The sequence below is a fragment of the Rana temporaria genome, chromosome 5, assembly GCF_905171775.1.
Source record: "Rana temporaria chromosome 5, aRanTem1.1, whole genome shotgun sequence".
NCBI lineage: Eukaryota > Metazoa > Chordata > Amphibia > Anura > Ranidae > Rana > Rana temporaria.
In genome coordinates this window covers 277,616,579-277,628,871 of record NC_053493.1, presented here as the reverse complement: position 1 = coordinate 277,628,871, position 12,293 = coordinate 277,616,579, and the positions used below count along the sequence as shown (strand labels likewise).

Here is a 12,293-nt window from a genome sequence, read left to right as displayed (position 1 = left end):
TTTATTTTATCCCTAAATAGCTTTCTTTACTTAGTGCAGTCCTTCTTCACTTACCTCATCCTTTGATTTTGGTTTTAAATGTCCTTATTTCTTCTGAGGAATACTCACTTCCTGTTCTTCTGTCTGTAACTCCACACAGTAATGCGAGGCTTTCTCCCTGGTGTGGAGTGTCGTGCTCGCCCCCTCCCTTGGACTACGGGAGAGTCAGGACGCCCACTAACACACAGCTCCTTTCTCTATCTGCAACGTAGAGAGCGTCCTGACTCTCCTGTAGTCCAAGAGAGGGGGCGGGCACGACACTCCACACCAGGGAGAAAGCCTTGCATTACTGTGTGGAGTTACAGACAGAAGAACAGGAAGTGAGGATTTCTCAGAAGAAAAAAGGACATTTAAAAGCAAAATCAAAAGGATGAGGTAAGTGAAGGAGGACTGCACTAAGGTAAAGGAAGCCATTTAGGGAAGAAAAAATAAATAAAAATGTACCTTTACAGCCCCTTTAAGGCAGTTTAATAAAGATTTCAATAATAAAAAAATATATATTGAAGAAACTCTCATAACATAGTCACAAAATATAGATACATATATGCAAGGGGATAAATGTGAATCATACAACGTGTAATTACAAATACAGTTCTGTAGCAATGTCACAATCTTGCATAATATTTAAAGGGTTAGTTCTCCTATACCAGTGATGGCAAACTTGGTACCCCAGATGTTTTGGAACTACATTTCCCATGATGCTCAATTACACTGCAGAGTGCATGAGAATCATGGGAAATGTAGTTCCAAAACATTTGGGGTGCCAAGGTTCACCATTACTGTCCTATACCAAAAAAGCTGCCTTTGCAGATAAGGGGCACCTGTAGATGAAATCAAACTGTGTATCTCTGACTAAAATTGAATAATGTCCTTGCTATAGGTGTAGGCCATTTACAAACATCATGAAGCCTGACCTGGAAACTCCCAGGATGTTGCTAAGCAAGGCCCAGCTATTACTGTTCACCATCACAGGAGTCAGCTCTAAGGCAGCACACGTCAGAGTTATGAATCGCGGGCAGATTTTCCGCAAATCTGCCCACGATTTGAAAGTGCCGATTTGCAAATAGCCAATCGTGGGACTCCCATTTGAGATTCCATTCATTTGAATGACACCTCAAATCGTGGCGCGGGTCAGCCGCACAATAAAACGCATCACGGGAAGCGCGACGACCAAAAGTAGCTCCTGAACTTTTGGGCGACATGCTTCCCGCGATGCGTGTTGCTGCGATTGCAACATGATTTATCGTGCAACAATCACGGCCGAACCAATGCCGTGATTTAAGGTGTCATTCAAATGAATGCCGTCTCATATGCGAGTCCCTTGATTTGTCATTTACACATCAGCACTTTCAAATTGCTGGAAGATTCGTGAGAAATCTGCCCGCGATTCGAAACACTGAAGTGTGAATGCAGCCTTAAAGTCTGAGTTCAGAGCTACTGCATCAGAGGAAAAAGCGAGCATGTGAGGAGGTTTGAATCAGAGAAAGAGCTCACTCCTGTGATAGTAAATAGTAATAGCTGGGCTTTGCTTAGCAACATCCTGGAAGTTTCCAGGTCAGGCTTCATGAGGTATGTAAATGGCCTACACCTATAGCAAGGCCATTATTCAACTTTAGTCAGAGTTAGGGTTGTCCCGATACCACTTTTTTGAGACCGAGTACAAGTACCGATACTTTTTTTCAAGTACTCGCCGATACTTTTTCTAATGTCATGTGACAGTGGCAGCATTTTTTTTTTTTTTACTATTTTTTTTTTACTATGTTTTTTTTTTTTTACAGTGATTTTAATTTATTTATTTTTTTAGGGGGGGGGGGGGTGAATTGTCAGTGTGTTTTTTTTTTATTTATTTTTTTACATTTTATTTATTTTTTAATATTTATTGCAATTTTTTATTTTAATTTTAATCAGCCCTGTTGGGGGGCTTTGGTGAGATTTCAGGGGTCTTAACAGACCTCTGGCATCTCCCCTTTAGGACAGAGAAAGGGACTAGGGAAACAGATTCCCCAGTCCCTTTCTCAGCAGCTTCAGCTGAAATGAATGGAGGGAAGCTCCTCCATTCATAAACTGAAGCATCGTAAACACAGGAGGTTACGATGCTCAGTTATATGAATGGACATAGTCGGTAATCACCGACTCTGTTCATTCAGAAAAGGTAGGAGCCAGGCTTAGCGGCTCCTACCTCCGCTCTCCCCCCTGACAGATTGAGGGGGGAGAGCGGCACGGACGGGGACAGGAATGGATGGAGAGAGACTGCAGGGACGGACGGACGGGGGGGGGGGGGGGGAGAGAGAGAACGGGATGGACGGACGGGGAGGAAAGAACACTGCATGGACGTGGGGGGGAAGAGAGACCGGAACGGACGGGGGAAGGGGAGGAAAGAACACTGCATGGACGGGGGGGAGAGAACGGGACGGACGGGGAAAGGGGAGGAAAGAACACTGCATGGACGGGGGGGGGGGGAAGAGAGAACGGGACGGACGGACGGACGGACGAAGGGGAGGAAAGAGCACTGCATGGGGGGGGGAGAGAGAGAACCGGACGGACAGGGGAAGGGGAGGAGAGAGAATGGCACGGACGGACGGGGGGGAGGTGAGAGAGCAGCACGGACAGGGGAAGACAACACTCACCATGGGGGATAGATAGAGAAGATTTGCAACTCCCCTGCCTGCCTGCTCAAGTATCGGCTGAGGCATCGGGAGCATTTCCCCGAGTACAAGTACTCGGGGAAATGCTTGGTATCGGTATCGGGACATCCCTAGTCAGAGTTGCAGTTTATTTTTATCAACGGACACCCACAATATTAGCCACTTGTCATCAGCGACATACTAGTATGTCATTGGATTAAGAGAGTAATATCTAGGTGATCGCTGCAGCAGTTTCATACATTTTTTACAGTCAGCAATTTCATTCAACGTAAAACATAAAAGTAATCCTAGCGGCTAAAAAGCCGCTGGATTACTTGTACAGACAGCAGAAGTGTGTCCCGCTCCCCTCCCATGAAATCAGGAATCCGGGCATGGAAGCAACCAATGGCATTCAGTTCCTGGGACAAAGTGAAACCCCAAATCCCACCATAAAAAGGACCAGTCACACCTCATGCTAGCATTTTTTATAAAATAAATAACACAAAATGTAAAGTGCCCCAATCACCCCATACTCACATGCAAATGCATTGCCACTGAAATAAGTGAAAGCTCAAGCGCTAAATGTGCCCAGCGATTAGACATGTTTAGGCGCGTCATGCCCTGTACACACGATCGGACCTTTGTCCGACCAAATTCACATTGGAATTCCATCGGAGGAAAAGAGAACATGTTCTCTATGTAAATTCCGATGGAATTACTCCGATGGGGCATACACACGGTCGGAATATCCGATGGAAAAAGTCCGTCAGACTTTTTCCATCGGAAATTCCGATCGTGTGTACGAGGCATTAGACTATTTTTCTGGCAAACACACCTCCCCTGAAGGCACAAGTGATGGCTTTTCTTTCTATCACTAAAAATCTGTAAACGCCTATGTGTGCGCACATAGACTAAAGGCCTGTACACAAGATCAGAAAATCTGAAGTTAAATTTCATCCGATGAACGATCTGCTGATTTTCTAATCGTTAAAATGCTGCTTTTGACAGCAGATTACAAATTTTCATCAGACAAAAACTTTGTGTCTGATGTGACTACAATGATTTTCTTTTCATTAGTACGGTTTTCTACTCCAAAAAAAAAAAAATCTGAAAAGACAGACTACGCATGCTCAGAAACTAAAGAACACATACAAAACAATTCAACACATTACGTCACTTCCGACGTTGAATTCTGTCGTAGGAAAATTTTGTGATGGCGAGTAACCTCTTCACTTTTAATTTGAGACTAAGGCCCCATTCACACGAGAGGATTTATCCGCGAATACGGTCCAGCGGACCGTTTCCGCGGATAAATCCTCTCGAGGATTTGTGCGGATTTCCATGCGATGGAGTGTACTCACCATCGCATTGAAATCCGCGCCGAAATCCTCTGGCGATGACGTGTCGCGCCGTCGCCGCGATTATGACGCGGCGACGTGCGCGACGCTGTGATATAAGGAATTCCACGCATGCGTCGAATCATTACGACGCATGCGGGGGATCCCTTCGGACGGATGGATCCGGTGAGTCTATACAGACCAGCGGATCCATCCGTTGGGATGGATTCCAGCGGATAGATTTGTTTAGCATGTCAGCAAATATTTAGCCGCTGGAATCCATCCCAGGGGATAAATATCCGCAGAAAAAGATCCGCTGGAGTGTACACACCATAGGATCTATCCGCTGAAACCCATTCGCTGGGATTTATCTGCGGATGGATTCTATCGTGTGTATGGGGCCTAACAGGCAACAAAAAAAAACTGATGAAAATTCGTCCAATAATCTGTTCGTGTGAAAGGGGTGCGTAGAGGCAGAAAAACGCCCTCAAAAGCGGCATTTTCGATGCAAACTATGTATGATGCCTTAGAAATCTATTTGTTTAGTAAAAATGTTCAATCCTGTTCTGAATTTTCTCATCACTGCCGTTAAAAGTTAACAAAAGCAAAATTTTACACCACTAGATATATATATATATATATATATATATATATATATATATATATATATATATATATATATATATTTTTTTTTTATTACTAAACCGCACGTTTTTTCTGCAAGACAATGGCATAATGGGCCGATATGCACTGCATACTAGCACATTATGAAATGCTTACCTTAGAACGAAGCCCTCCCGCGGTGTGCTGTCACCGCTGACAGGGGTTCCATCTTCACCCGGTTTTCCTTCTGAAGAGTTTACTACCACTGTTACCACTTTAGCTCCGGACCATTTGGCTGCCCAAAAACCAAAGCACTTTTTGCGATTCGGCACTGCGTTGATTTAACTGACAGTTGCGCGGTCGTGTGACGTGGCTCCCAGACAAAATGTATGTCCTTTTTTTCCCACAAATATAACTTTCTTTTTGTGGCATTTGATCACCTCTGCGGTTTTAAATTTTTTGCGCTATAAACAAAAATACAGCGACAATTTGAAAAAAAAATTTTTTAAATTTTTGCTATAATAAATATCCCCAAAAATCTATATCTAAAAAAAAAATTTTTTTTTCCTCAGTTTAGGCCGATATGTAAAAAAAAAAAAAAAAAAAACACACACCCTCAATAAGCATGTATTGATTAGTTTGAGCAAAAGTTATAGCGTCTCCAAAGTAGGGGATAGTTTTATGGCATTTTTATTTTTACTAGTAATGGTGGCGATCAGCGATTTTTATCGTGACTGCGACATTATGGCAGACACATCGGACACTTTTGATGCCATTTTGGGACCATTGACATTGCTGTATCAATCAGTGCTATAAAAATGCACTGATTACTGTAAAAATGCCACTGGCAGTGAAGGGGTTAACCAGTAGGGGGCGCTGAAGGGGTTAAGTGTGTCCTATTGATGTGTTCCAACTGTGGGGGTGTGGCTACGTGTGACACGACACTGATCACCGCTCCCAATTACAGGGAGCCGTGATCAGTGTCCGGTCACTAGGAAGAATGGCGAAATGCTTGTTTACATCATAATTTCTCTGTTCTTCCGCTCCATGAGACGATTGCGGGTATCCCCGCGGACATTGAGTCCACGGGACCCGCGGTCGGACTCACGGTGGGCGCGCCCCTACAATGCCGCATTTTAAAGGGGACGTACCTGAACACCCATATGCCCAGCCGAGCCATTGTGTCAGCGTATATTGTCGTGGCCTGGTCGGCATGTGGTTAAAGCAGTATTTCACCTCCTTTTCTATTTTTGGCACTTTTTTTGGAAGGGAGGGGGGAAGTGGGTACCTGCACCCACTTTTGGTGATTCACTGGAGGTTTTCCCCAGCAACTGTCTGGGACATGCTACAGGTCCCAAAAGCCTGTGAAACCATTCACAAAGTGCAGCATGCACAGTGGGCAGCCGGCTGTGAAGTCACAAGGGATCACAGCCATCTGCCCACAGTACACATGCCAGTGCTGGGAACCCGAACACTGGTGAAGAAGCGGCTCAGGTGAGGACAGCGCTGAACCGCAGGTAAGTGTCCTTTTATTGAAAGTCAGCAGCTGCATATTTGTAGCTGCCGACTTTTAATTGCTGTAGAAACCTCTTTAAAAACAGAAATTTCCCAAGGCTGGGTTCACATATATGTAAATTGGATGCGTTTTACATAACATGCGAGTGTGACCGTCTTTCAACGTAGCCGCTTCACACATGTCCGGGGTGGCTGCAGTGCAAATTTTAAAAGGGTCCTGTGCGTTTTTGGGTCTGGTTACGGTGCAAATTCAGGAACAAAAATTGCACCTGAACCAGTGAACAGAAACACACAGAGGACACCAGACTGCAAACCACAGCTGGACCTGTGTGAACCCAGTCTAAACGGAAGTAAAATTTTGACGCTTTTCGGATTGTTAGTATTAAGGATGAGCTCAGGCGTGTTCACAACTAGCACGTGCAGAGCCCGCCAGGAAGTTGGCAATGCAAAGCGCTAATTGCAGGCAGCAAGACATTTTCCCGATGCGTGGCTGCACAGATCGAGAAACGTCTCACTGCCTGCAATTAGCGCTCTGCAGTGCCGACTTCCTGGCGGGCTCTGCACGTGCTAGTTGCGAACACGCCTGAGCTCATTCTTAGTATGATGCTTTCGACAGCCGATTCCGAATATTGGTCCGACAAAAGCTGGATGTGCAGACTATAAAATGTTTTGTCGTACGTGAACTCAACGTCTGATTTTCATTTAATTAGTACGGTTTTCGAGACTACGCATGCTCAGAAACAAAAGAATACAAACAAAACCATTTAACACGACGTCACTTCTGAAGTTGTATTCTGTCATACGAGAAATTTCGTATGGCGAGTAACCTTTTTACGTTCCATATGAGACTAGCATGCTCCAAAAAATAGACGAACGGTCGTCCGAAAATCTGATCCTGTGTACGAGGCTTTAGTCTTACTAATGTATGGCCAGCTTTACTGACCTCCTTCTTGCACTGTTTGGCCAGTTCAAGGTGTATGGCCAGTTTAAATATGACTAACTTTATTAGTTGCATTAAACAGATGGCATTCATATAGTCAGGTTAATTAAGGGGGGGTTGCTTTAACTACTTACGGACCGCCCGCCGCAGAAATACGTCAGCTGTTTGAAGAGGAATACCGTTGTTATCGTAGCAGCTAGCTACCATAACCCCGGTATCCTCTTCTTCAGCGGGCGGGCCACTTTCAGATAAAAGTGGTCTCTGCGGCTGATACGCCGCTTTTCTATTGGCGGTGGCCGTGCCCGCCGACGCTTACCGGAGCCGTTGGCAGCAGCGGAGGCGAACGCGTCTGTCCCCTGCCTGGGTATGGAGGCGAGTGAGGGGGGAAGATGGCCCCCACCCATCTCCATTTTACTGACAAAAAAAAAAAAAAAAAAAAGTTTAGGTTTTTTATTGCATTTTAGTCTAAATATGAGATCTGAGGTCTTTGTGACCCCAGATCTCATATTTAAGAGGACCTGTCATGCTTTTTTTTTAGCTTACAATGGATGTTTACATTCCTTGTAATAGGAATAAAAGGTGACCCAAAAAAAAAAGTAAAAAAAGAAAAAAAAAACATTTTTTTTCGTTTATGCGGTTGTTAACCGCATAAACATATTTTTTTTTTTTCAAACCTGCAAGGCAAAAGGCATAATCAGCTAGTATGCACCGCAAACTGGCTGATTATGAAATACTTACCTCGGAACGAGGTGAAGAACACTTACCTGGTCCACGCCGAGCGAGAGGTCATCTTGCTCCGGCGTGTCTTCCGGGTATCGCCGCTCCAGCGCTGTGATTGTCTGGAGCGGCGATGACGTCACTCCCGCGCGCGCGATTTAAATTCGGCAAGGTCCAGCGGCTGCCGGTCCTTTCGCCGTGGATTCCCCCTGCGCATGCGCCGCTGCAATCAGCGGCGCATTGTGAGGGGAATATCTCCTAAACCATACAGGTTTAGGAGATATTCTTTATACCTACAGGTAAGCCATATTATAGGCTTACCTGTAGGTAAAAGTGAAAAAAGTGGGTTTACAACCACTTTAAAGCGCCTCATTCCAATGAGCTTGCACGCAGAAGCGAATGCATACGAGAGCAGCGTCTGCATATGAAAAAGTGTTTTCAAACCACACGTGAGGTATCGCCGCGATCGTTAGATCGAGGGCAATAATTCTAGCTATGGATAAGCTCCAGCGTGTTCGCATAGTACGCCAGGAAGTCTGCACGGCGCTGCGCTAATCACAGCCAGGGAGACATTTTCTGATCTCTGCAGCCGAGCATTGGGACAATGTCTCCCTGGCTGTGATTATGGCAGACTGGCGGACTCTGCACGTGTACTATGCGAACACGCTGGAGCTCATCCTTAATTCTAGCCCTAGACCTCCTCTGGAACTCAAAACATGCAACCTGTAGAATTTTTTAAACGTCGCCATAAGGGTATACATTTGTTGCTATTCCACAAGCGGGCGCAACTTTGAAGCGTGACACGTTGGGTATCAATTTACTCGGCGTAACATAATCTTTCACAATATAAATAAAAAAAATTGGGCTAACTGTTTGTCTTCTTTTTTTAATTAAAAAAAATGTGATTTCTTTCCCCCAAAATAAGTGCGCTTGTAAAACCGCTGCGCAAATACGGTGTGACAAAAAGTAATGCAACGTCCGCCATTTTATTCTCTAGGGTGTTAGAAAAAAAATATATAATGTTTGGGGGTTCCAAGTAATTTTCTAGCAAAAAAAACTGTTGTTAAAGCGGGGGTTCACCCTAAAATACAACTTTCTACCATGCCATTCAGCATACTAGCGTGAGCTACAGTATGCCTTTATTTTATTTTTTTTGCGCTGTACTCACAGTTTAATCGATTAGTTTAGTTTCAGACTCCCCGCGGGGAGTAGGCGTTCCTATGAAGAGGGGAATATGATTGACGACCGGCTATGGCGCGCCACGCTTCCCGAAAATAGCCGGAGTAGGACTCGGCTCTTCACGACGCTATACGGCGCCTGCGCACAGACTAGGAGCTGACTGCGCAGGCGCCGTGAAGAGCCAAGTCCTATTTTGACTATTTTCGAGAAGCGCGACATGCCATAGCCGGCCGTCAATCATGTTCCCCTCTTCATAGGAACGCCCAGGGCTTTTTTTCAGGTGGAACTCAGTTCCACCACCTCTGGATCTGACCCTTTGGTGCCTGCTCACCACAATCACTTGTAAACACAGAAGTCTGGTTTCTGTGTTTACAAGTGACAGCTCTGTAACCCCCTGAACTCTGCACTCTGTATGTAATGCAATTCTGGTATTTAATGCCCCTTTAAGACCCTCCTACTGTTTGTGAAATCTGAAAGGGTCGTGGTTGAGTTCCTGCACCTATTTTCTGAGAAAAAAAGCTCTGGGAACGCCTACTCCCCGCGGGGAATTTGAAACTTAACTAACGGATTAAACTGTGAGTACAGCTAAAAAAAATAAAAATAAAGGCATACTGTAGCTCACGCTAGTATGCTGGATAGCATGGTAGACAAAAAAAAAATTTTTTTTTTTTAGGGTGAACCCCCGCTTTAAACTTGTAAACACCAAATCTCAGATAGAGGCTCGGTCCTTAAGTGGTTAAAGGCTGTGCATAATCCAAGCTCATTCTGCAACACACCTCATTTACTTCTACAATAACTCACTTGCCAAACAAGTTTAGAAGGTAGTTGGGTCGTTATGATGACTATCAAGGTAACAGCATATTAGCGTGCGGCTTTAATCACTGCTCTACTACAGAAAAAAATATAATGATAATAATACTGTATGCAGCATAGATTGTGAGCGGTGTGTGTTATTGTGGGAAGATCTGCAGGCTCTGTTGTCAGATGCTGACAGACAGGAGACATAGAAATGACAGGTGTAAACAATACACAGGTAATAAGAGGCATGCTGTCCTGTGTGATCACAGCTCCCTCCAGGGTCATCTAGACAAGATCCCCCCCACATACATGGTGGAGGGAGGGTGACACTTGGGTGACCTATCACTGGATCTAATGGAATCCCTCCACCCTATAAACAAACAGAGAGATCCCAGGCAGGCCCACTCACCTCCTCCAGGAACTTGGTGACATCGTACACTTTGAAGTGGAGGATGATCCAGGTGCTCTTACTATGATTGTGTTTCTGTATCTCTTCCAGGGTGTAGTACTGGACTTTCTGCTCCTTGTCAGCCATGATGTATCTGAGACACTGCTACTGATTCCTCCAGCACTCTGCCCTGCTCTGCTCTCTCCTGTCTGCCAGCACTGGAGGTATATGACAGCGGCATCCCCGCATCCCTACAGACGTGCAGGCTGCTCGCCCCGCCCTTTTAGTCATTGCAGGCTGCTAAGCTGTTCAGGAGGAGAGAACCCCTCGATCACAGTGCTGGATGGAGAGCAAGACCATCTTATATGTAAAACCCCAATCCGACCAAATAGGATTTAACCACTTCAGAAGATTTTCCTGCTTAACCACTTCAATACAGGGCATTTTCACCCCCTTCCTGCCCAGGCCAATTTTCAGCTTTCAGCACTGTCACGCTTTGAATAATAATTGCACGGTCGTGCGACGTGGCTCCCAAACAAAATTGACATTTATTTTGGTGGTATTTGATCATCTCTGCAGTTTTATTTTATTATTTTATTTATTTACTTTTATTTTATTTTGCGCTATAAACAAAAAAAGACTGACAAAAAAAAAAAAAACACAATATTTTTAACTTTTTTGCTATGTAGCGCCCCCTTTACTTTCAGTAAGGGCACTACGCTAAAGTTAGTGGGAGAATGAGAGAGGTAAGTTGCTCTCATTCTAAATGTTGTTAAATTTGGCTGTCGCCAAATCCTGGATTGTCCTGTGGGTCAGTCTGTGCGTCCAGAGATATGGTCTCATGTCTGGACGGCAGATGGCGCCAGAGGGATCTGGACGGAGCCGCTTCTTCCCAGCAGCCAATGAGAGGAGTTGAGCCTCGCTGTGCATGCTGGGAGGGGGTATTTCTGTGGCGGAGGCTGTTGTTCTGGGTTTTTCGCGGGTTCCTGGTTCCGGGTGCGGCACCCACCTTTGGGGTGTGCGCACATCGCGGGCCCCACCACTATGGCCTACCTGGCCTGGGGTCGCACGCAACGCGGAGTTCCAGACTCTGGGCCCTCCTGGCCTGGAGCAACTTATGCCACAAAGGGGCCCCAGTGATTTACTGGGTCCCCCTTCTACTTAGAAGATCCCAGGCTGTATGCCGGTCGGTGGGGGATCGGCTTGAGGAAAACCCGGAGGCAGGTTATCCAAAAGGGCTTGAACGAACCATCGGGGATCTGGTGACCGGACATTGACAGGTACACTTGCACTGTCAACCAGTGACCCTGAGGTGATCTTTTGGGAAGATTCGCTCTGCTGTTCACATTGTCAGCATTGAGCCTGTGGCAGAGGTTTCATCTGGCATCCTAATTTAATCAGAGCCAAGTCAGTGGCAGAGACTTGTTCTTCCCAGCAATCTAAAGTGACATCCCGGCTGCCAGGCCTGTGGCAGAGGTCTGTCCGGGGGCACTTCACCCACTCTGGCTAGAGTGGCGACGTTCGTTACAGCTGTAGAGAAGCAGGACTGCTTTTCCTTATCCAAGGCCTGATACTGCAGAGTTTCCTTTATTTCATCAACCTTTACTGTCTACCTCAAGTTGATGTTGGTCGTGTTGGACCAAGAAATAAAGCATTTAGAAAACTTCATCTGCAGACTGGACATTTAATTACTGCACTACTCACTACCTTCACCTAGTCTAGACAACACATCGAGGTAACTTAATACGCCAATCCCAAAACAATCAGCGGCTTCTGAGGAGGTAGCGCTACAGCTATAATAAATATCCCAATTATTATTTTTTTTTAAAACAATTTTCTTCTCAGTTTAGGACGATACGTATTCTTTTTCATATTTTTGGTAAAAAAATCGCAATAAGCGTATATTGATTGGTTTGCGTAAAAGTTATAGCGCCTACAAAATAGGGGATAGATTTATGATTTTTTTTTTTTTTTTTTACTAGTAATGGCCGCGATCTAGAATTTTTTGCGACATTGTGGCGGACAGATCGGACACTTTTGACATATTTTTGGGACCATTGACATTTATACAGCGATCAGTGCTATAAAAATGCTCTGATTACTGTGTAAATGTCACTGGTAGAGAAGGGGTTAACACTAGGGGGCGATCAAGG

The 12,293-nt window shown here is 45.1% G+C and overlaps 1 protein-coding gene across 1 annotated transcript in view; it reads right to left on the bottom strand.

The window, feature by feature from the left end:
• LOC120940820 (cytochrome b5) overlaps positions 1–10,376 on the bottom strand; it is a 43,403-nt gene extending 33,027 nt beyond the window's left edge. The window contains exon 1 of the mRNA XM_040353891.1: positions 10,162–10,376. Coding sequence (XP_040209825.1) covers positions 10,162–10,287 — 126 coding nt within the window. The 5' untranslated portion in view covers positions 10,288–10,376. The remainder of the gene's footprint in view (positions 1–10,161) is intronic.
• Positions 10,377–12,293: the final 1,917 nt, after the last annotated feature.